General features: G+C 37.1%; 1 protein-coding gene across 10 annotated transcripts in view; it reads right to left on the bottom strand.

Moving 5' to 3' along the window:
• nav1b (neuron navigator 1b) overlaps window positions 1–18,040 on the bottom strand; it is a 66,880-nt gene extending 48,840 nt beyond the window's left edge. For 9 of the 10 annotated variants that reach the window (XM_028447176.1, XM_028447174.1, XM_028447170.1 and 6 more), the window contains exons 1-3: window positions 17,807–18,040; window positions 5,686–6,488; window positions 5,490–5,578 (exon numbers count right to left, since the gene is read on the bottom strand). In XM_028447176.1, coding sequence (XP_028302977.1) covers window positions 5,490–5,578; window positions 5,686–6,461 — 865 coding nt within the window. In that variant the 5' untranslated portion in view covers window positions 6,462–6,488; window positions 17,807–18,040. Of the gene's footprint in view, window positions 1–5,489; window positions 5,579–5,685; window positions 6,489–17,806 lie in introns of those variants that run through there. The other variant, XM_028447175.1, reaches the window with a different exon arrangement.
• Between the last annotated feature and the right edge of the window lie 5,301 nt (window positions 18,041–23,341).

Below are 23,341 nucleotides of genomic sequence, written 5' to 3' on the forward strand. Positions count from 1 at the left end.
ACTGACTTGTTTTCAACAGTGTCTACACTTGCGCACCAGGCTAACTCACACAACGGGCTAACAGCACACTCCAATGCTTTATTATTTGGTAGTCAAAGCACCATAGGGTGGCTCACGGATCAACAAAGCTGTTTCATCTTGGGAAATGGGTTCTGAAAACGGTGTTAAGTGTTGTTTTTCCTCATCACTTGTTTTCTTTGCACCTCTTGATAGTCCACAGCCCGTATGTGTGATCGCGCTCTTATACTTATGATGCAGTGAAAAGCTGATTTGTTTTAGGTGGGATTGAAAAATGTTGGTTATAGTGGGTGTGTCATAAGAACAGTCATGTTGAATCATTGGTTATGGAACAAAACAGTAATCACTGATCTCCCCTTTATTGTTCAGACTTTGGCTCTCCTTGCCAGTATTGGAATAAGTAAACTTCAACAATCTAACCATCTTTCCCTCTGGTATGATCTTCCTTTTAATAGACGACAGAAAGTAACGCCTTTATTTGAGAGTTACTGTAAACACCTTCTGTTGCCTCATTGAAACCAATGTATTATCACCAAGCTCTGCAGAAACATGATAACGACCCATTGAGTTGATTCAGGCGTGTTAAAGCAGGGAGACATCTAAAAGTCTCAGGAATCCGGCCCTCGAGGACTGGAGTCCAGCACCCCTGCATTAGATTATCTCTACAGGAGTCCATAAAATGATGTGACAGGTTTGCATTTTGTGAGGAAATTAGCTGACTGGACAAGACACCATACATTCTTAGCTTGATTCTTCATACGTTCTTGTATCTCCTTGATCTGGGAGACTAAAAATATTAGAAAATTATTATCTAAACCACTTGGTGTGCAACATCCCTGAAAAAAAAAAATCTGTGGAGTGTTTATGGTGATTACACCAATTCTCATTACAGTTTATAATTGGGTACACATTTGTATTGGTTAGAGATATGTTCAGAATCCAAGCACTGCAAAAAGATAAATCAAATAAGAGTGGCTTTAACGTATCTGCTACGATATAAGTAGTTTGTGTTGAATACATACAATATACATTTGTAAATACAATATACACTGTAAAAAACAAAAAACTGAAATCTTAATGTTGAATAAAGCTGAATTATGTAGCATTGATTGATTTTCTGATTTGTAAAGGAGCATGAAGTTAATTCATACAACCATACATGACACATAGTCAAAGTCTATTTGTACAGTAATGGGTGGCAGAGCGATTGATGAAGCCTAACCAAGTTAAGTAAAGTTTTAGGGTTAAACTTGAAGAGAACATAAGTTGACATGACAAATAAACCAAAATCTCTACATTAAAATCACAAATTTCATTGAAATTACTAAAAACAGTGAGAGGAATCTAGAGTGGTACACAGAAAACCTGCCTTAACCCAACAGGGAGCCTGGTCTTAAAGGTTAGTGTGTGTGTGTGTGTGTGTGTGTGTGTGTGTGTGTGTGTGTGTGTGTGTGTGTGTGTGTGTGTGTGTGTGTGTGTGTGTGTGTGTGTGTGTGTGTGTGTGTGTGTGTGTGTGTGTGTGTGTGTGTCAGCAGCTGTAATGGGTTTCAGGCAGCTTAACTTTGGATGATGCAATGGACTCAGGGAGACCTCAATGTGTGTTTGATGGGGAAAACCCACCATCAGTGAATGTCCACATCCTCATGAAGAAATGTAAGTGATCCCAGATTCCTTCAGATCACCACCTACATTTGAACTCAATGGTTAACTGGAAAATATCCCAGTCCTAAAATCCACAGTCCTCACAACAAGCCATTTAACATTACTCAGTTCTTTATTGGGCTTTATTTCATAACTCAGGTTCACTTATTCATTTATGAGTTAGATATAATTGTGTGGAGTTTTTAAAAAAGTTTCCAACAACCAGTAATCCAACAGGTAAGTCCAACTCTTATAATAACTTTAAAACCAAAACAAGGGAAAAATCAACAATTTATGAAAGTGTTCAATGATATAAAGAGCAGTTTTAGATTTTATGAAAGTTCATAGAATTGTAACAAAAATAATAAAAATTCTTATTTGTCTGATTACCCTTTTGGCAAGTAAATACAAATAAGTAAACAATTGGTAAAATGAATTGGTAAAATGAATTGAAGCAAATGTGAAAAATAAATAAATACATAAATAAAAGAAAAAGAAAAAAAAAATGAAATTGAAGCACAATAACTTTCTTTTTTTTATCCTGCAACCAAAAACACCTCCAAGATGGAAGGTAACTGATGTGTATGTGTCTATGATTGATTTAGTGTGTTGGTGCTGTGGTGTCCTTTTAGGGCAGTGGTTCCCAACCAGGGGTACGTGTACCCCTAGGGGTACTTGAACACATTGTAGGTGGTACTTGGAAACATTGATGAATCTATTTCCAACATGCTGAGTCATTTTTAAGCCTATTTCAGACACTGTACAGGCTCATCCAACAGCTTTTCCACCTGTTGACAATAAACTGCATTAATGAAATAAACAATATTGTGGTCTTAATATCCTACTAAATTGTTACTAACATGTTAAGCACATAACTAAAAACTGAGGTAAATATATTCTCTGCTATACAATAATTGTAATGCACAAAATTGATATTTAGTGTGCGTTAAACATACAGACTGACATTTTCAAGCTATTAACAACTTGCAAATAAAACAAGAAAGGTTATAAATTGGAGTGATGAAGGGGTTCTCCTAACCAAAAGACAAGCCTCGGGGGGTACATGAGACAAAAAAGGTTGGGAAACACTGCTTTAGGGTTACATTGTTACAGTTGTTTTTGAGTTATAGGAGAGGAAACATCATGCAAGTTATAGCAGGTTGAAGAAGTCATATGATCACTAAGGGCATGGACAATCCTGTCAATTAGGTTCTAATAGGATCATTATGTAAGTAATGGGGATGTGTCCAGTGTGAAAGAGGAAGATATATTCTTAGTTATAATTTATTTTTATAATGAAATCACAGAACAAACAACTGAAAATGCCATGTGCTGTGCACATAATTAAAGCTGGAGGAAACACTAAAAAACGCCTAATTTGTGAATATTTCTGTGTCGGGCAAAATTTGTTTGCTAAGTTAAACCAAAAAAGATCTCAAATGTAGCAGCTAAAGCAGATGATTGTTCCCTGGGAACCGTCCTACACAAACAAAAGTCAAGTGTCCCTCAGGTCTGACCAATGGGAAGGAGACCAACTCCCCATGACAGGGGGGTGAAAGCAGATCCTCCCCAAAGGAACCACTCAGTCACTCTCAGTCCTGCATTTGTTCACGCTCATCGGCAGTACGCTCAGCTCGGTGGTCTGTTCTGTCCCAGAGGAGCCGGGCCTGCACAGCCTGTCCAGCCAACAAGTCATTAAGATAATTAAGAAGCTTTAATACAAAGCCTTCATTGTTCTGTGAAAACATGGTTTACATTTAATGTTTGTGGGATTTCCAATATTGTTAAAAATGCAGCATTCTAAGCTGTTCTTAAAGCACGGTTTTTTTGTTGCATAATGTTGCCATGGTAAGAGTCAGTGATTGGTAAATAATAAAAACTGATTACATCACTTAGCACTTTATGATTAATAATGATCCAAGTATTTCACATTTACAGTAAATATGCCAACTAACAAGACTTTGGCAATGTCCAAGTCATAATAATTTAGGGTTTTGCTCATTGAGGGAGGGGTTGGAGCTGAGTCATTTATACTGAGTGTTATACTATTATACTATGCTATTATTCATGATATTTCCAGCTGAGTTTATATATTCTCCCAAAGCGAGCAGAAGCCTTTTTTTTGTTTCCCTCTTGATTCCAAAGAATATATGTTAGATTTATTGCCGTTTCTATATAGACTAATTCAGTGACTGCGTATGTGATTTTCATTATATTGTAGCTCTCCAGGGTGTACTTCATTTTTGCCCTCTTTTAGCCCCAACTCCTGTAAAAGCACTCAACATATGCAGTAAAATGAACGGATGAATCGCCCTTCTGGAAAAAACATTTATCAGTTGTTTTTATAATCTTCTCCTTTGTAAAGGTCATTGCTCTGAAGTCAGTGGTCATGCTGTCTTTTAATTATTTATGATAATATTTTATTTGATTGATCCAGAGGTGTAACTGTGGCTTTCTTCTCAGTTATATATTTATTATGTATCATTCTATTTTTATTCCTAATACACTATCTACAATAAATACTTAAACATGTTTAATATTTCTACATGCTCTTGGTACAAAACTTAAAAGTATTCAAAATTTTCACTAAGCAAGGTATTTATTACTGCAAATGTTGCCATTCAAAACAAACACCACATTTAGCTTTGTAGCTTTACTCAGGACTGATTAAAAAATGTAGAAAAATATTCTAATTAATTACCAGTTAACAGTGCAAAATGACATGAGAAGAATTCACCCACATCCTGTTTTCCACAACCACTAAAAGAAATAAGGCGAGTATTTTTGGAAATCCTAATGCAAATAACAGGTGCAAAAACCAGTGTGTGTAGCTTTTGCTGTGAATTGGCACAGATTTGGGAAGAACAACTGCCACGCTGAACACGTTCCAGTGTCAATGGACGCTTGCATAACACCTGGGTGTGAAACAATTGAACAGTAAACAGACCAGCTGAATAATGGCTCCAATGTTCTGTAGCTTTTCATCTGTAATTTACTAGGCATTGTTAAGAGCTTTTGTAACTGAAGTTGTGAAAACTGAAAAGGTTACAGTTCTAAAGCCCCAGGTTTTTGTTGACCTGCCACAAAGGGGGGAATTTAAAAAAGGCCTTGATTATCTCCTGGAGCAGTTAAGGCACGCCCAGTCCATACTACAAAAATCATCAAAGAACAACCTATGCTTTGCTAACTAACTACTTAATATTCAATATAGCTTTTTATTCACAATTCTCTCAGTCCAACCTACTCACCACAGATTGCATAGTCCACAGGTGATAGTTTTTATAGGAGAGGCGGAGCCAACAGTGACACACGACGGTCCAATGACGTCACTTAATCTCGTTCTTAGCCAATTGCAGAACTCAATTGTAATAGCTGGGTTTCAACCCATAGAGGGCGGTCACCCTTACATTTTATAACAAAATAAACCAAATTGAAATAATTTGACATGTTGAGAGATGGCCCAGGATCAATCAACGGCACTATTTAATTGAGTATCTTTATTGATCCTGCAGTGGGGAAATTTAGTGTCATGACAGCTCACGTCAGATAAAGTGCAATAAAAAAACACAACAGAAGGCAACACACAGAAAACCCAAAAGACATCCAAAAAATAGTGCAATGAAGATAAATTAAACAATATTTTGTATTTTGTAATACCAAATAAGCTTTCAGCAGAACAAAGTGGCTTTGGGGTTTAGTTACTCTTTAAATAACTGTTATCGAGGAGTAAAATGTTGCTTGTACAGCAATTCAATCAATTTAAACAACTCAACTAAAAGTCGTAATCAAAATAAATAAATACCAGACCAAAAAAAGAAATAATGACTCACCAAACTCATCACAACAGACCTCCATTGAGTCAGAAGAGCAGTCACTCAGATCATCCAGAGTAGCATCCGGGTCCTCATGGACCTGAAACCTAAGTAGACACAGTCATTGAATTAATTTTAAAAAATTACACACGTGGGTTGGTTTATTGAACCTTTTATTCACCGGATCACCATATAAATGAAACCCCACCCTCACCTGAACCTGAAAGGAGCCACAGCTGCCATGTTGACGGTCGGCTCACTGGCCCTTCGTGTCAGATTGAAAGCAGGATAAGAAGACTTTGATTGGTTAATCATTTTCTCTTCTGGAGCTCGGAGTTTCTGTTTGGAGATGTTTCTCATTTCTTTTCTGAGATTTTCCACCATAGCTGAAGATGCTCTTGGTATTTCATTACCATTTGCTCCTTTATTGTAAAACCGACGTCCTTGTCCTGATTGGGTTTCAGGTGAAGGCTGGTGCAAGTCGTCCGTCTCACGTGCGTTGTCTACATTCCGAAGCCGATACCTCCCAAAAGTCCAGTTCTTATTAGTGTTTCTCCTAAGGTGGAGGTCTCTCAGGGCCTTCTGCATCAGTGTGCTGCTCTGGAGGTCTAATGTATCTTTTGCACGTGGGACTTCTCTCTTTGGTAAATGAGGGCTAGTGTATGCCGAACATGTGCCATCCCTTCTCTCCGTAGCTGCTGGGACTCTTTGAGGATCCTTACTGAATTTATGCTGCAGCAGGTGGTTTCTCAGAGCTACTCCTGTCAGTAGCTCTGCAGGGTTTGAAGAAGAAGTATTTGATGAGGAGTAAGAAGAGCGTCGTTTGGTGGTGGGCTGATATTGCGCTGTGGGATTGGGCAGAGTGCTGTACTGCTGTTTGGGGTCTGTCTGGGACGCAGGCATCGTGCTTCGTGGTAAAGACAGACTCGAGCTGACGCCAGTGTCGCCCTGGCTCTGAGACATGACTTTAAATTTCACTCCACCGCTCATGGTTGTGGACAGTTCGTAGACAAAAATCTACGAAAGAAAGAGAAAATGAGAAATTAATCCAGACATGCTCAAATAATATGCTGCCAGCGTAAAAAGCCATTAGCATCAATCTCGTCCTTTCTTCTAATCTACTGTACAACCTGTTCGGGGCTGAGGCCCATCCCAGTTTACACCTTTGACACATCAACCAGGCCATCACTGGGTAAACATTTCAAAAAACTTATAGTCATAAATATTCACTTCTGAGGTCAATCTACAGACTCAAATGAATCTAGCATACATGTTTTGTGGGAATTGTGGGAAGAAACCGGAACACCCGGAGAAAACCAATACTATAAAAAAAGTCTGGAAAATATCAACTGAAAGCTTTCAATTAACATTACTGGAGTCGCAAACAGCTGCACATACCAGGACGTCTGCCTCACAGTGTCAGACCACATGACTACATGAGTGACTGCACATGTGAGTAAGAAAAGTAAACTTACAAATCATGCTGCCGTTCCAACACCTCTCCATTATCTGCTACTAAAACTGTGCAGCTGCAACTTTATTCACCACCAATTTCTGACAATGAATACAAACCCCAAGTGTGTGAGCAATAAATGGTTTGAAAAAAAAGATCCAAAAAGCCAAAATTGAGTGATTGAAATCCTCGCATGAACTCAAAAAAAGCCACCATATGTTTTAACAGCTTTTCCTAATGTCTTCCTGCTCATTTATCTACAACCTACAGTGTGAGACACACTGACAGCCAGGAGCCCACTGACACCTCTTGGCACAGGCAGAGAGATAAAGGCTCCTTTTAGGCCATGCCAACACCGGCTGTCCTCGTCACAGCCTCCAGGCAGAGTTTCTCCTTCAGAGAATTAAGTGGAGGGCACAAATAACCATCCTGCTAGTTACCTGTGATTAAGGGTGTCCCGATACAATATTAATATTGGATATCAGTCCAATATCAAAAAAGAGTAGATATTTATATTGGCCCGCATCTAAAATCTCCAATAAAGCACTCCGATACATAATTAGGTTTTTATGTCTTTGAGTCAAATTTTTATGTATTTTATTCAACTGAATACGTTTTTGTTTAAGTTAAACTAGTAGTGCTTTTGCACATAAAAACTATAATTAGTTGTGTTTTTATTGGCTCTATGAGGTAATGTTGAGGGTCTTCCACTTAATTTAGAATAATCGTGTTTAATATTGATTAATAATAAATGGGCCAGTTTCTCATGTTTAAAATTTCTGTGTTCAGGATTTAATGGGCAGGTCAGAAATCATAACGCAGCCATCATTAGCATAAACCCGCCTCTGCTGCTGAAGCGTAGAAATACATCCAGCACATTAGCTTTGGTGGTTGCTCCTCCAAATCTGCTCTCGAGTACCATATAGCGTCTCCTATGACAGTTTGCAGCTAGCTAACCAGTCAACTAGTCAGCTAACCAGTCAACTAGTCAGCTAACCAGTCAACTAACCGGTCAACTAGTCAGCTAACCAGTCATGTCTTCTCCGGGATATTGAAAATATTGAACTCCAGCGAATGTTTAGTGTGACGCGCAGGCGCGAAAGCCAATCAGAGTCTTTTTCGACAATGACGTTAATATGTTTGCCATTGCACGCAACAATGCAATTATTCAGGATGTTAGTTACAAAAAATTAATATACAGTACATATAATTTTATCTTCTGAGAGCATGAAATCTGATTCAGGTCTTACATAACCTGATCCGTTTCTTTCCCAACTCACCAAAAACCTGAGCACATTCATTTACACTTGAGGGTTCAGTATAAATAAAAAATCTAAGATTGTGTACATGTGACAGTTGTTTATAGAATAGGTCTAAATAATGTAATTTTCTTGCAACAAAAGGCTCTTGTTCCCGATTGACACTTCATCCTAAAATACTTTTCCAGCACATATCTTATTCATGACAAGAAGAAAATCCTTGCAAACCTTGACGTGTGTTGCACTGCTGCGTGAAAGTGCAGGGATCTGTGCAGTGGTCACAAGTTACAATACATAAATACAACAATGAGAATTGTTGACCAAAACAACACTATGTAGCTGCTTGGCACTTTTTATTTGTTATGTCCTACTTGAAAACACAAATGACCAACATTGTTCAGTCTGAGACAACAAGGAGTCAGTATGTGATGTTATGGATGTTAGTGTGCTCTAAATAGATACAGGCAAAACTTAACAGCATGATGCAGTTTACAGTAATACAGTTAGGAACCACATGTTGCTTTAAAGAGAATCAATGTTGAACGAAAGAGAGCGGTGGAACTACATCCCTTAACGTCTCTCACGCCTCTGCATTCTCCACTTTTCCTTTTCTTCCCTGAGGTCCCTCACACAGATGCTAACACACACACACACACACACAAGCACATTTCCCTCCTTCTGACCAGACTCCAATTTTAATCTTTCTCTACCGACATCATGCATCGTTTCCCACCCTTAAGGCTCAGGTTTCCATCGAAGCCTGAACGTGCGTTTATATTCCTTCTCAACATACCAGACATCCAGTGTGCCATCATCCAAGCATCAAGTGAACACCACTGGAAGCTAAATCTGCCCTAGACCTCAAAACCTATAATCAAGCGAGAAGGCAGGACCACAGACGCTAAAGATACTCACACAAACTCGACAAAGTGTCGACACTGGACTAATTCAATGTGACAAAGCTGCTCAAGAATCCTGCGCTTCCTTACAACTAGAGAGTCCAATAATGGACACTTAAAACATCAGATAAGACAGATTCATCACTGAGTCAGAGAATATTTTTAATCCACCCAAAAAGCATTTCTTTGGAATTTCTGTGCAAAGGTGACTCTGAAGAGTTTAGCTCGATACACCGTGTCTCTTCAATTTAAAATTGTAGAACAAGTGTATCATTCAATTACCTCCATGGCTTCATTTCCTCAACAATGTCACAGTTTGGTCTATGAGAGACTTGATCTAGTTTATATATATATAGAATCAAGTCCTAGACTCCAGGGTTTTATCTCCTTGCCCTTGAGTCCCAACTACAAGAATGAAACTACAAGTGAAAGAGAAACTCTGTGTGAGACATTAAGAAACCCAGGGTGTGTTCTTCCTATAGCGTGTGCTGGTTTAACCCCAGTTTCTTCCAACATTCCAAAATCATGTCAACCTGTAACTAGGGTCTCCAGCTCTATAATAGACTGGGATCCCCTGAACCAGCTAAAAAAAGAGCCCAGCATTCCCCAACGCTGCACAGCACGAGATGACAGAATGGATAAATGTGACACTGTAGATCACACTTAAAGAACATTATATACTGTAGTGTCATATTAATCCAGTTTAAGTTCAGTTATAAGAAAACATATTTGAGGAAAGAAGGTATAAGTGAAATTTTAAGAAAAAGTATCAAACATGAGTTCTTTGGATTAAAAAAATTCATTCTAAACTCATTCTAAACCTTTAAAAACTATCCTTATATAAGATACTGTGCACAGAGAAATGACTGTAGTTAAAGATATACCTCATGAATCTATTCTGGTACTAAGAGCAGTAATTCCAAAAATAAAAAAGGTATTTCTTTTCTTTTGGAGGAAATAATGAGCTCAAACTATTTCATTTCTATCACCACATCCTGAAGGAAAATGTGACCTACTATAGTGTGTTAAATTAGTACATAAGGCAGCGCAGACATTTAGCAGTTTATACCCATTTCTTACAGCAGGTAAAGGTTCCTTGTCTGAACTTAAATTCACCTAATCTGCAGGAGTGTTTTTTTTGTTTTTACTTGCTAACTTTAAGTGTTGAGATATTGCATCTAAAAATAAATTAAGATCTTTATTCAAAGCAGTAAATAGTGATATAGAAATATGATCTTGTTTCAACATGCTGTGGTGGCACAGGATCAGAGAACTCATTTCAGGAATTCACTTCATCTGTTAGCTCATTACAGAGCGTTAGCGCTCATAAGGCACTTACAATGATCAAAAGTGGTCACAAGTCAACAACTCCAGGCAGATAAAAGCGTTTAGGAGTAGACAAAATGTCTGAAGACAAATCTTTCCATTTTGTCATGCATCTTCTACCCCAGCATGAACTAGTTCTCTCTAATGCTCTGGTTTCCCGACAAAGGCCCTCATGTGACCACCTTACATCAATTCTTCATATCACACGATCAATAGGGTTAATCATAGGGTTGACAAAAAAAAAAAAATGCAAAAAATACAATAAAATAAAGAAATAACACAGATTAACTGCATTTTCAAACAAAAGGCAAGTGAGGATGCAGAAGCAGAAGCCTTCAGAGTCAGTATTACCCCTCGGGGTCAGTATAATCTCTTGGAGTCAGTATAAACCCTCAGTTAAACACTTTTGAGCCAATATATACCCATGTATAATCCCTCAGAGTCAGTATAAACCCTTAGAGTCAGTATAATCCCATAACGTCAGTATAAACCCTCGGAGTCAGTATAACCTCATAGAGTCAGTATAAACCCTCGGAGTCAGTATAACCTCATAGAGTTGGTATAAACCCTCGGAGTCAGTATAACCTCATATAAACCCTCTACCCTAATGGCTAACAGCAGGAGGCGCTGTGATCAATTTTAATTTTGCTAATTAATCAATAACCTTTATGAAAACAACAGAAGACAGCAGCATGTCCTTGATATTGTGTAACCTGGGGTACCCTGGTCAGTGAAAATTGATTACATTTTGGGGATGACTTATTGGACAAAAATTCTGTTATAACAGTAATAAAGTATTCGGTAAGTAAGAAGTGCGTAGCTCAACAACCAAAAACACAACTAGAAAACAAAAAAAACAAAACAATACAACCAGTCAATAACAGATTTTTGGCTCATAAATGAAAGGTATATTTTTTTCATTGAAACACTTTGTATAACTTTGACATTAAGGTAAAATATGACCAGTAAAAGCAGATTCTAGGTTTTGTAGCTGTTGCCCTTGAGAGAGGACAATAAAAGTCTAACCACATGGTGAACACTCTTCTTCTTTTGCTGTACTACATAAACTATTTCTATTCAGCCTTGAACAGGCGATGAAAAGTGATAAAACGCAGGGAGTCCAAGGCTTTGGGTAAGTGAATCCCTTGTGGACGCTGCCGCCACATTTATACAGCAGTTACACAACTGGCACTCAACTCAGTAAGTAAATTATATCTGTTAAAAGGACCAAAAAGGCACACAGCAGCTCTGGGATTAGTGTGTGGGCATCTGACCATCATTAGAAGTGGGTTAATAGAGCAGGTAGGAGGGAAGCAAAATGTCTGAAAAACCCTTTAACCTGCTTCGAACTACAGCCACTCTTAAAATAGCAAAGAGAGATTCAGCTCATGAATAAGAAAGTATAACATGTCTTTTCACTTTGCCTCCAGAAGATGAGGATGTGGTCAACAAAAACTCAGCTTTCTGATGTGTTTCTGTATAAAGATGGAATCTAACACCAGGGTTATTTAATCACCACATATTGACCAGAAAAACTACACACGAACACAGCATGTAGAGGACAACATTTAGGACACTTTTGCACATACGCACGTATTGACTTCCTCACTAGGCCGGTGTTTAAATTACTTTAATCTACAGCCAAGGTTGGCAAAGTGGGGTATGCCAATTGCTATCTGGGGTACATTAAAAAAAATGTAAACTAGAATATAAATCAACCAGCAGTCAGGAGCCTCCATGCATTGCCAGAAATTACACATTAGCCGATGTAAGACTACCCATGGTTACAGATTATTATTACTATAATTTTTTTATTATATATTGCTTTGATGTTCATCAACAAAAAAGGTAAAATTCAGAGACAAATTTCACTGTAGGGCTACACTGTATGTGACATTACATTAGAGCTATTTTTATGCATTTTATTTGAACTAGATGTATATTTGAGTGAAAGTATAGAATAGAGTTGTTTAAGATTGTTTAGTGTAGTACCATTAATAATTAAAACATTTTGAAAAATCGTTTTTAAGCAGTATTTTTTGGGAAACACTGATCTACAGTATGTTTACAGAACCCACATGCACAATGAGTTATCTATTAAAAATGTGTTTTGATATGTTGCCTTGCCATGCAGGGGTGGACTGGAAGAAAAATTCAGCATTTTCTGTCCAGACCAGCCCACTACGTGATCAGCGACACCACATAAATCAATAATGCGCAACATGTGGCTCTTTATGTCTTAATTTAAATTATTATTTCCCCAGAAAACCTTAAAAGGATGAAACTTCTTAACCCTTTTTACATATTTTCTTTGGCTATTTTGCAACTTCCTTTATGCCATTTTTGCCCATTTTTTAAGATTTTAGCTACCTTTTGCCAATAAATATATTTTTTTCTTTTTTAACTATATATTGTCCATTTTCATTGTCTTTTTGTCACTTTCATCCTTTCTTAAATCATTTTTGTGACTTTTCATCCACAAATACTACCTTTTGCCGAATAAATACCACTTCTTTCCTTTTCCTCCAACATTTTTCCTTTCTTTGTTTCATATTTTTGCCCTTGTTTGCCACATTTTGCCTATTTAAGCTACCTTTTGCCATTACATACCACCTTAACTGCTTTTGGTTCTTTTCTTGCCATGTTTTTGCCACATGTCATCAAATTGACTTGATTTACATTGGAGGTAATTTAGAAAATTAAGCACCGCACCGCATAAGTCGTCTGATGGGTCATGTCAAAATAATCATTAAAAAGACAAAAAAATGTAGTGGACCAGACCGCCCCACCGGGACGATGCCAGATGGCCAGTCCACCCCTGGTTTCATGTACTATTTAGGAATTAGAACTCCTTTAAAATTTTTGTCTTTTTTTTCACGTAAAGGCCAAATAAAAGTGAATCAAATAAATGCAGTGACCTTTTTTCCTGGATGCCAAAAATTCCCTGTGAAGCAGATGCCCCATTACCACAGATTATTTAAATGCATGTTCTCATCTGAATTCTAAGCTCATTTCCTGGTGGTACCATCTATTTTTGAGTTTGTCAGCAGTTTTAGTCACGCTGTCGACAGGAAAAGATTTTCACTGCCAGATTTTTAACAAAGTCTCACAAAAAGGGCAAACTCATCCCGGGGATGAAATGTGAAGGTTTTTTTTTACTCAATTAATACATGTGTATCCATGTTTGTCTGCAATCTATAAAGACATGAAACAAGATTTAAAGATTGTAGTAAATGATGATGTATTATCGCCTATTGGTGGATGTGTCTTTTCACTCGATCCTTCTTTATCAAAAAGAGGGAGAAACAGAAAGTGGCGGACCACATGGAGCAGTTTTCTCTCGGCAGTGTCTAACGTCTGGGCAAACTGCACCAAAATGTCAGACCTCCAAGGAGCTGGAGCGGCGGCAACACGTTTCTCAACAACTGACAAGATATCGACTGTGATGGAAACTGTAACCTGAGGAACTCAAACTGAAGGAGCTACGCTTCAATGAGGCTAAGTCAAGCAAAAATAACATGTTCTCTGTGAGTTTGCTTGGAGCAAAAGCAATGTTTGAGTATGAAAATGTTCTCAGGACTTTTTTTTTTTTTTAACTTTAAACCAGTGGTTCTCAAACTTTTTTTGGCCCAAGTACCTCCTTTCTCTAACTTCTATAAACAACAGCTATATGGCATAATGATGGAATAAATGAGTGATAAAACATGTTTTAAAGAATCCCATTTTTTAAATAAGTGGAATGAAACAGTATTTAGTGCCTCCTGAATGGATTTATTTCTATACGTTTTATCATTTCCGGTCATCTCACACCTCATGTGAGACCAAGACTGACGCTTGTATTTTCAGTTAATGTTCTAATCGGAATCATTTTATCATTAATATCATATTTATCATTTTTAACTAAAAATAAACATTATAAAACCCTATCGCTTTCATTTGATAGTTTTCCAATTTCTCTCTCGCACCAACTGTAGTGCTGTTTCATATACCTAGGGTACACGTACCTCCATTTAAGAAACACTGCTTTAGACAAACACTATTATATGAAATTAGAGAAAACACTAAGTTAAACAGAACTCAACCGTTATTGAGTTGCTCATTTTATATTTGGCATCAATTAGAATCCATTATTTAAAAACAGACAAAAGCATGATATAATAATGCTAAACTTTGTGCCTCATAAAATCAGTAATTTTTTTTTTAAAATCTCCTTTCATTGACCTGATTTTAAATTTACTACATCTAATAAACATCAGGTTTTTAACAAGAAGAAGCATATATCTTTGTGTTTGGCAAGGTCAACTTTAAGGAAACGCACGCAGTAAACTGAGATGCGGCACTTTAACTCAATTTGACCACAAAGTATATTGATTATAGAGTGCCATTTGTCTTCTAAAATGAAACAAAATTCTGCCTTTCGCATCATTTTATGAAACCACCATAACATATTTTAAACACAAGACACTGTAAATCCTACGGGAACAAATTCCTGAGTGACAGCAAGATGAGTTCAGTTTCAAAGTACAGAAACTTCTACTAAGGCAAGCTTGGCTTTAGTGGCGATGACATCACCCACCATTAGCGATAATCCCAGAGCCATGTGTACTGTAGACTCACTGGGCAGAATCGAATTACTTTATGGCCTGTGTATTGTGTGCATTAGTGTGTGTCTGGTTCAAGTATTGGAGCCGTTATGCATTTTAGAAGAATCCATATAGAAATACAAACGTTAATGTGTGCCAAGTATATAAACAAACAGAAGATGGATATTAGACATTTGATTTCTAATGTTCACATTAATATTATGGTAGCTTGTAATCTAATAATATGTAATGTAATGTTTTTTGTTTTTTTTCAAAATAAGTTGCAGTTTCAATAAATGCAATGTGTAAAACAACAAACAAAGAGACCATTGCAAAATTCACAACACGTTTTTGGAAAGGTTTTACAGAGCAAGCTCCAAAACCTTCATCAGGAAATCCCAACATAACTCATTTCCATTTTGGTTAGTTTGAGTCCTGTGTATCGAATAAAAAGTGTTTTATACTGTGCCCAATAAGAAACAAAAATACATACTGTACAGCTGAGCCTGTTTCTAAATAATAAAAACATGTTTACAACATCAGGATCGTTCAGCACTTCTACACTCAGAAACAAACTATGCATATTCACTGTTAGATTCATTTTTTTGTTTGTTGTATAAAAGGGTTTGAGTGTTTTATTTCATACGCATACACACAAACTCAAAACTATTTTCAAAAAGTTAAAAACCGATTTAACACATTGTGGAATTATTCCACTTTTTGAGATTATTTGATGTTAATAGAAGAATCCCAGCAGGAATAAAGCTAATCTAAATCCTACTTATCAGACAAAACCCACTTTGGTCATGTTAATAATCTCTCCTCAAAGCACGCCAGAGTTAATCATGGAGTTCCACAAGGTTCAGTTCTAGGACCAATACTCGTTACATTATATATGCTTCTGCTAGGTAACATTATCAGAAAACATCTCTATAAAAGCAAGGAATCTCTGCCTGTGTGTGTGTTCCTCAAATATCTCTGCAGATCAGGATCAGACTGACCTGAGAGTTTCAACATGGCTGCTGCTTTGGCTCAAGGGTGTGCAACGTCGGATTTGTGAGAGCCCAAGCCCCACCTCCTGAGTCGACGGACTCAGTCCTGTGATGTCATCAGTCCTACCTCTACAGTGATGATGTCAACAAACTGGAATTGGAAAAGATGGGGTTTAACTCCCTACAGTGTCCTTGCTAAAAGCCAAAATATATAAAAACAATAGTTATCACGTTACATATTTCACAACAAACCTAAATGTCCTTGACGTCCCACCTTCAACCACAACCTTCATTTGGCCATCCATGAAACAGCTACTTAACCTCCCACTTTTCTATAGCAATACATACTTTCTATGGGCACTGCACTAGTAATATACATTGCTATGCGGATGATACACAGCTTTATTTGTCAATAATCAGATGAAACTCATTAGTTATTAAAACTCCAGGCTTGTCTTAAAGATATCACATCCTGGATGAGCCGTAACTTTCACCTTCTGAACCAGGATAAAACCAAAGTGACTTTATCCAAAACACCTCAGAGACAAACTATCAGAGCAAATATTGTCTCTGGATGGCATTACTCTGTGACCCAGCACCACAGTAAAGAAAAAACTTAGGCGTTATCTTTGATACTGACTTAACTTTTAACTCTCATATTAAACAGATGTCAAGGACATCCTTCTTCCACCTCCGAAAAATCTCTAAAATCAGGAATATCTTGGCCCAGTGATGCTGAAAAACAAACCATGCATTTGTTACATCTAGACTAGATTATTGTAACTCTTTACTGTCAGGATGTCCCAGTAACTCACTAAAAAGTCTCCAGTTAATCCAGAATGCTGCAACTAGGATACTAACAGGTACTAACAGGAGAGAGCATATTGATCCAGTATTGGTTTCCTGTAAAATCTAGAATAGAGTTTAAAATCCTCCTGTTAGCATACAAAGCTCTACTACATGATCAAACTCCTGTATATCTTGAAGACCTGTTAGTGCCATAGAATTAAGATATTTAACTAGTTAGAAAATAAAACATCCAAGGCATTGAGGATGGTCACTTTTTCTTCAGTTGATAATGAACAGAGAGTTTTGTTGTCTGTACTTTTCAAATTACAAATTCGTCACAAATTAGTCATGGAATAAAGCGTCGAAAACAAACCCACATATGCACAGGGAGAACATGCAAACTCCAAAGAGAGAAGCCTTGAATCCATGACACTTTAAATGTCATGCAGCAATGCTAAACATGAAGTGGTTTGTTAGATTGTAATTCCCTTACAGCAGTTGTATCATTACCATATATTAAAGAGGGAACATTAAAAGTCCAAACACACAATTTGCTCTTAGCTTACAGAGAACAGCTTATTGGTTCGTTCATAGATAAGAACATCAAACAGCAGAGCATGAATGTTTACAGTCCACTGTGTGTCAGAGTAAACTAAGCCGATTAGTGGTAAGGAATGATCAGCGTAATGCAGTGTTTGCCTGTAGCTCTGTTGGTATGAGTCAGCACTACATCCAAGACCATCACTGAGGAACACCTGAAACCGTTAGAAAAGTCCAGCATGGAACTAGAGGATGTGCAGGATTTACTTGTGTAGGCTTTTTATTTCCTGTGTAAAAATCATGAAAAATGCCTCCTAAAGACTGCTGGCAGTAGATGCTATCGACTCACACGCAACAGAAGCATTTAACTGATGTCTTTAACAAGGTCACTGACAGATAATAGAAGGTAAAAGCAATATCAATGTTATTATTAAGCAATAAATTATTAAAAGTGACTATTAACCTTCCTAATCAAGTAAGAAATGCAATCTTACCCCAATGACTGTCAAACTAAGTTGGCAGGAGATCAAAGCTTGGAAGCTGAGTGATGAGCTTTAAATTCAGGTGTTCATCAATCTCTAACTGTCACTGAAGCTCCTCCAAGCCTCGTGTACGTCCACAGTGTTGACAAATCCCAAGATGGCAGAGAGAACAGCAGCAGCAACAGCAGCATTAGCCTGCCGTCAGGAGCATCCCAGCAGCGTCCGACGGCAGGATCAAAGCAGGTCTGCTCTCCTCCTGCTTGCATAACACTACCCCACACACACACACACACACACACACACACACACACACACATATCACCAGCAGGGCTCTCCCTCTCTCTCTGACTTACAAATGGCAATGGATTTCCTCCAATCTGACTCTCTTCTAACAAAAACAGAATACAAATGTAATAATTGGGACCATTGTTGGTGAAACGCTCAGATAAGCATCTTCTTTTCTGCAAGCTCATGCTTGTTCTCTGTCACAGCAGCTTGTGTTCGCATCCCTCTAGCCAAGCTGTGTCCCCAGTCACAGCCAGAGCCAGTGAACTGAACTAATTTGAATTGTCACTGCATGTTTGTAGTTTGTTGCCCACAAGGCATGGACTCCCTTTGCACAAACATCAGCGATATGCAATATGCAAGAATTTAATCAATACACTTTACATTTTCTCTAAATATTTAAAGTAGGGCTTATACGCTGGGATGAAATCAAACGTGTGGCATACATAGCACCAACACTCTTTTCACAATCATTTTTCAAATCCTTTCTATAACTTTTCCAAAATATTATATTACTACATTTCCATGACTTAGTTTTGAACCACAAAGATCAATTCAAAACCATTAGACCATTAAAAATGAGTGAGCCTTTCCAGTGTTCTAGTATAAAAGAGGTCTGCGAGTGTGCCACAGTTAGTAGCAAAAATGTGGCACAGGGGAATGCAAGTCCATCACTTATCTATCATAGCATCGTACACAGGTGCAATTGCCTCTGTCACCCATTTTGCAATACTTGTAAATAACAATGCATCAGATATTGAATGTAACATTAAACAACGACTAACTAAGTGCTACCATGTTTAATTATAAGATTACAATTTCAATTATGCAAAGCAATGTACAACACAAGGAGTTGGGTTAAGGGACTTGCTTAATGTCCCTTAGAAGGTTGTATTTTAAACATTAAAATAAAAGATTAAATTTAAAAGAAATTTAAATTTCCAAAACTGCTAAATTATTCCATGACATTTCAAGCCTGGAAAATCGGTTTTTCAAATTCTATAACTTTTCCAGAAATGTCATGACTGTGGGGACCCTGCATATAATTAGGTAAATGAATATATTTAGATTTAGAATGTATTTGTACTTGGGGCTGGATTGCAAAGATATGGAACATTTTCGGTACTAAATTTCCATGAGAACTTAAGTTCTGGAATTTTGGGAATATTAAAAAACTATATTTTTTTAATGGAAATTATTTATTGGAATTAACCTGGAAACAGGGAGCAATTTTAAAAACATAATATTTCAACAGGTTTATTTCTAAGTACAACTTATTATTAAAGTTTTGCAAGATTTTTTTTTTTTAAAAGACTTGCAGACAGTAATACAATCTACAACTTCATGAATGCAGAAAGACAAAGTGATATTTTTTACTTGTTCAGTTCACAATTCAGAGGTCACCCAGCACACATAGAAACAGCTGATCAAACACATGCTTACTGGGCAATACAATAAACAAAATAAACCTAACTTCTTATTTTTTTTGGTCTGTGGGAGGAAGTTAATGTCTAAAGAAACCCTCCACATGCTCCTGCACACTCCACTGTGATCTAGTTAAGAGACAACAACACTAACATTGTTTCACCATAAAGAATAAAGCGCTAACATGTAAGCAAGATAAGTTTGCACCATCATTTATCCTTGTTACAGTCCTGGTGCTACAGAGGTTTAATCCAACATTTGGTCGCCAGTGAAATCACATCATAATAAGCCTGGGGTACAAATAGCTTAAAAACCCTATTTTTGGTGACATCTTAAATACAAGTATATTCCGAGAATAAAAAACACAACCTTGCATGAGCTTTAAGAAATGTACAGGCAACAAATATATTTAATGCCACAAGAATTTTTCACACACGCATACAACTTACAAATTAAGAAAACACAAAAATAATTTGTCACAGGTATCAAACACTGTATTCCTGCCTTGTTTTAGGAGTGAGATGATTGTTGAGATGTGAGCAATAACTGCCTTGCTCATTTGAAAGGAAATTGCTTTTCATGTTGACTAAAGTGAACAAGGAAAGATTAGACTGAGGCTGTTTAGAAATGATAATCACTGTGGGCATCATCTGTGTTAGTCACCAACAATAGATAAAGATAAGGAAGCACTCAAAAAATAATAATTAATCCACACACACACACACACACACACACACACACACACACACACACACACACACACACACACGGTGGAATCAACAACATCAGTTTTCCTACACAAGACTGACAATATTTGCCACAATACTGCATTTAAAGGATTCATAAGCTGCTACTAACAGCATCTTTATCATTGTTCACCCCACACTCACAGCTTGATAATCGTGCACATTCCACCCAGTCTTAACGCTCATGCATTAAACGGTTCAGTATTCAAACCTTTTACATCAGCAGGAGCTGGAGCACAGCAACACTCCAACAGACTGAGGAGATACCAGGGTGTGTCTCAGCACTACTCCAACATGAACTTTACCCATATCTGACCTCTACTGACCAACTTATGGAACTGCAGGACTATGTTTCTCATTTGATCCACAGTGTATACAAGCCCAGAGTTAGCAGCAGAGCACACAGTCAACCAAGAACATTGAATTCAGTAAAACATCAAAACAGCTGTTCTTTAAATGAGGGCTATAGGGGCTTTTAGTCTGGACGTTACCATCTTGATTCTAGCCTGGAATTGCATCTACGTGAAATTAACCAGCTGGGTTTTATGCCCTGTAGCTAATCAAATTAGATGACACAAATAGTAATCGCTAATTTGGTCACAGCTTGACTGAAAGCAATCCACATTGGGTTGTGTGCCAGATTCCCAGACATCCCTGTTCCCCATCTCTCCTGCAGGTCCAGCTCCGAAACCGGCTTCTCATCACATTTATCAGTGCATGGAACCAAGTGAGTACATCCATGACTATTCAAACCTGATGCTCAAATAGACTAAAGTGGTTTGTCTCGATACCAAACAGAAGTTCCTCTACTTTGAGCTCCTCTTGAGTAGCCATTGAACAAGCAACATTAGTGCAATCTGCATATAAAGCTCATTTCAGACACTTAACAGTGAGTGGAAGAATGTAGTTTAATTAGTAGAGTACTTCCAAGTCATTAAAAAACACTAAATTAACAATATAAAGTCTCAAAACACTATGCTGTCATGATCATGAATGAGGTGTTTGCTAAATTATGACACCTTTAGAGCTATGTCGACATTTTTTGGGTTAGGTGGAGGGATCTAGTGGGATTAGAGGTTAAGGTAAGGAACGACAGTTAATGACAGCCTTCATGACACATTATTCATGCTAATGACAAGTGTCATGTCATAATAATGATCGCGTAACGTCAGCTTTATGTATAAAACGTCAAGTGTCAATGGCTGAAAGCCAAAATAATACATCCTGTAAACAAATCAGTAAGAAAAGTAAAAGTGCAGTGACGTGCTGCTTTGTTAGCTAATTATTTTTAAATCAAGATCTATGAAATATTAAAAAAAAAAAAAAAAAAAGGTTTTTGACCCTGTACATTTTTTTAATCACTATGCGTAAATCCTGATGATCACTGTTAAAGTCGATTTACCGACTTTAATACACAAGTTGAGACTGTAAAAGGAAACGTGTATATCTTTAAAAAATAAAAAATAAATAAAATATCTACATACATAAGCTCGAAAAAACCACAATTTCTCCTAAAAACCAGCACCTTGATGTATTCAAAACTTTATTTTACACATTAAACTTTTTTATAAACTTAACTTCAAAGAAAATAATTAAGACTTTAATAACTAAATAATTTTTTTTTTTTTTGTCAAGTCGTTTCGTTCAATGTTGATAATAGGGGTGTGTATTGCCTGGCATCTGGCGATACGATTCATATCCCGATACATAGGTCACTATACAATACAGTATACCCCAATATTAAAGTATAGGATGATTATTGCAATTTTTTCTTATATATGACTTAGGAACATTATGTATGAAATATATTTTATTGGCATATTTTACACTCAAAACATTGGCTTTAACATGTGCCAACAATTTAAAATAAAAAATATATATATATATATATATATATATACAATCTGCCTGTGGCTTTTAAACCAACTTTGACTTTAGTGCCACTTAACTGCCTTGAACAACAAATAAATGCAGAAATTTTGTACTTTCTTTTTAGATTTTATTGAAAAAACACAAGCTGGTCAACATGCCCAGGTTTCAGCATTTCTTTGTGCTGCTACAATGTCTCCTGCAGTGGAAAAGACTTTCCTGGTTAAATAAAGGTAAATATAAAAAAAAATAATAATAATAAAAAATCGATATGGATGCATTTTTAATCGATAAGAAAATCACACAGCGTAATATCGCGATATATCGCCGAATCAATTTTTTCCAACACCCCTAGTTGATAGTATCCAGAAACATTGTTTAAGATAAAAGTTGTGGATTTACTGACAGCACCACTGTGCAACAAAAACTAAATCTTTAAACTTTTCTGCTCACCTGATTTTTTTGGCAAAGCCTTAGTTGAAAATTTCCCCCAGTAACAAACAACGGTAAACCAGACCTCAATTCAGGTCAAATTTAAGAAAGAAAACATCTTGTGTTGCATTCCTCCATATATCTTCTATAGGCAACCGTCCACCATGTCCGCACACACTGATGTATGGACCACAGCTCCATCCTTGCCTCTCATCGCATCCCTCCTCACAAGCACTTCTTCTAATCCACTGAGCCTCTCTTCCTTTCTGCCTTTAACTTGATCACATGTGCAGCTATTCCACCACTAACGGCAGCGATAGTTTGCATGTGGAGCAAAAACAGAAGGCTAGCTTTGACCAATCGAAGGCTAAAAATAGGCTTCCTGAATTCATCATTGTCCATTCCGATAAATGTGAAGAGGCTGCGGGGCTTGTGGAGAAGACCAAGAAGCACAATCAGCTGCACCTCTTATTTCTGAGCTCATCTCTCCTTCTCCAATCTCTCTCTTTATTAGATACACCTGATTGATATAGCAAGCACACATTTACACAGAAAACAATAAGTAAATAACTGTGTGTACTTTATTAAGATGGATTATAATTATAATTATTAGGATTAGGTTGCTTTAAACAGAAGGTCATACAAGGTGACTTGTATGACATTTTGAGCAGATTCTGCTGTTCTTGAATGTCACAGTGTGAAAGATCAGCAGATAAATGTCAACAATCATTCCCTTTTACCTTGCAAACCAGTTTATAGGCATCTGCAGTTAAAGGCGTCTTTATCATAC

Source organism: Gouania willdenowi, chromosome 5 (assembly GCF_900634775.1).
Source record: "Gouania willdenowi chromosome 5, fGouWil2.1, whole genome shotgun sequence".
NCBI classification, from domain to species: domain Eukaryota; kingdom Metazoa; phylum Chordata; class Actinopteri; order Blenniiformes; family Gobiesocidae; genus Gouania; species Gouania willdenowi.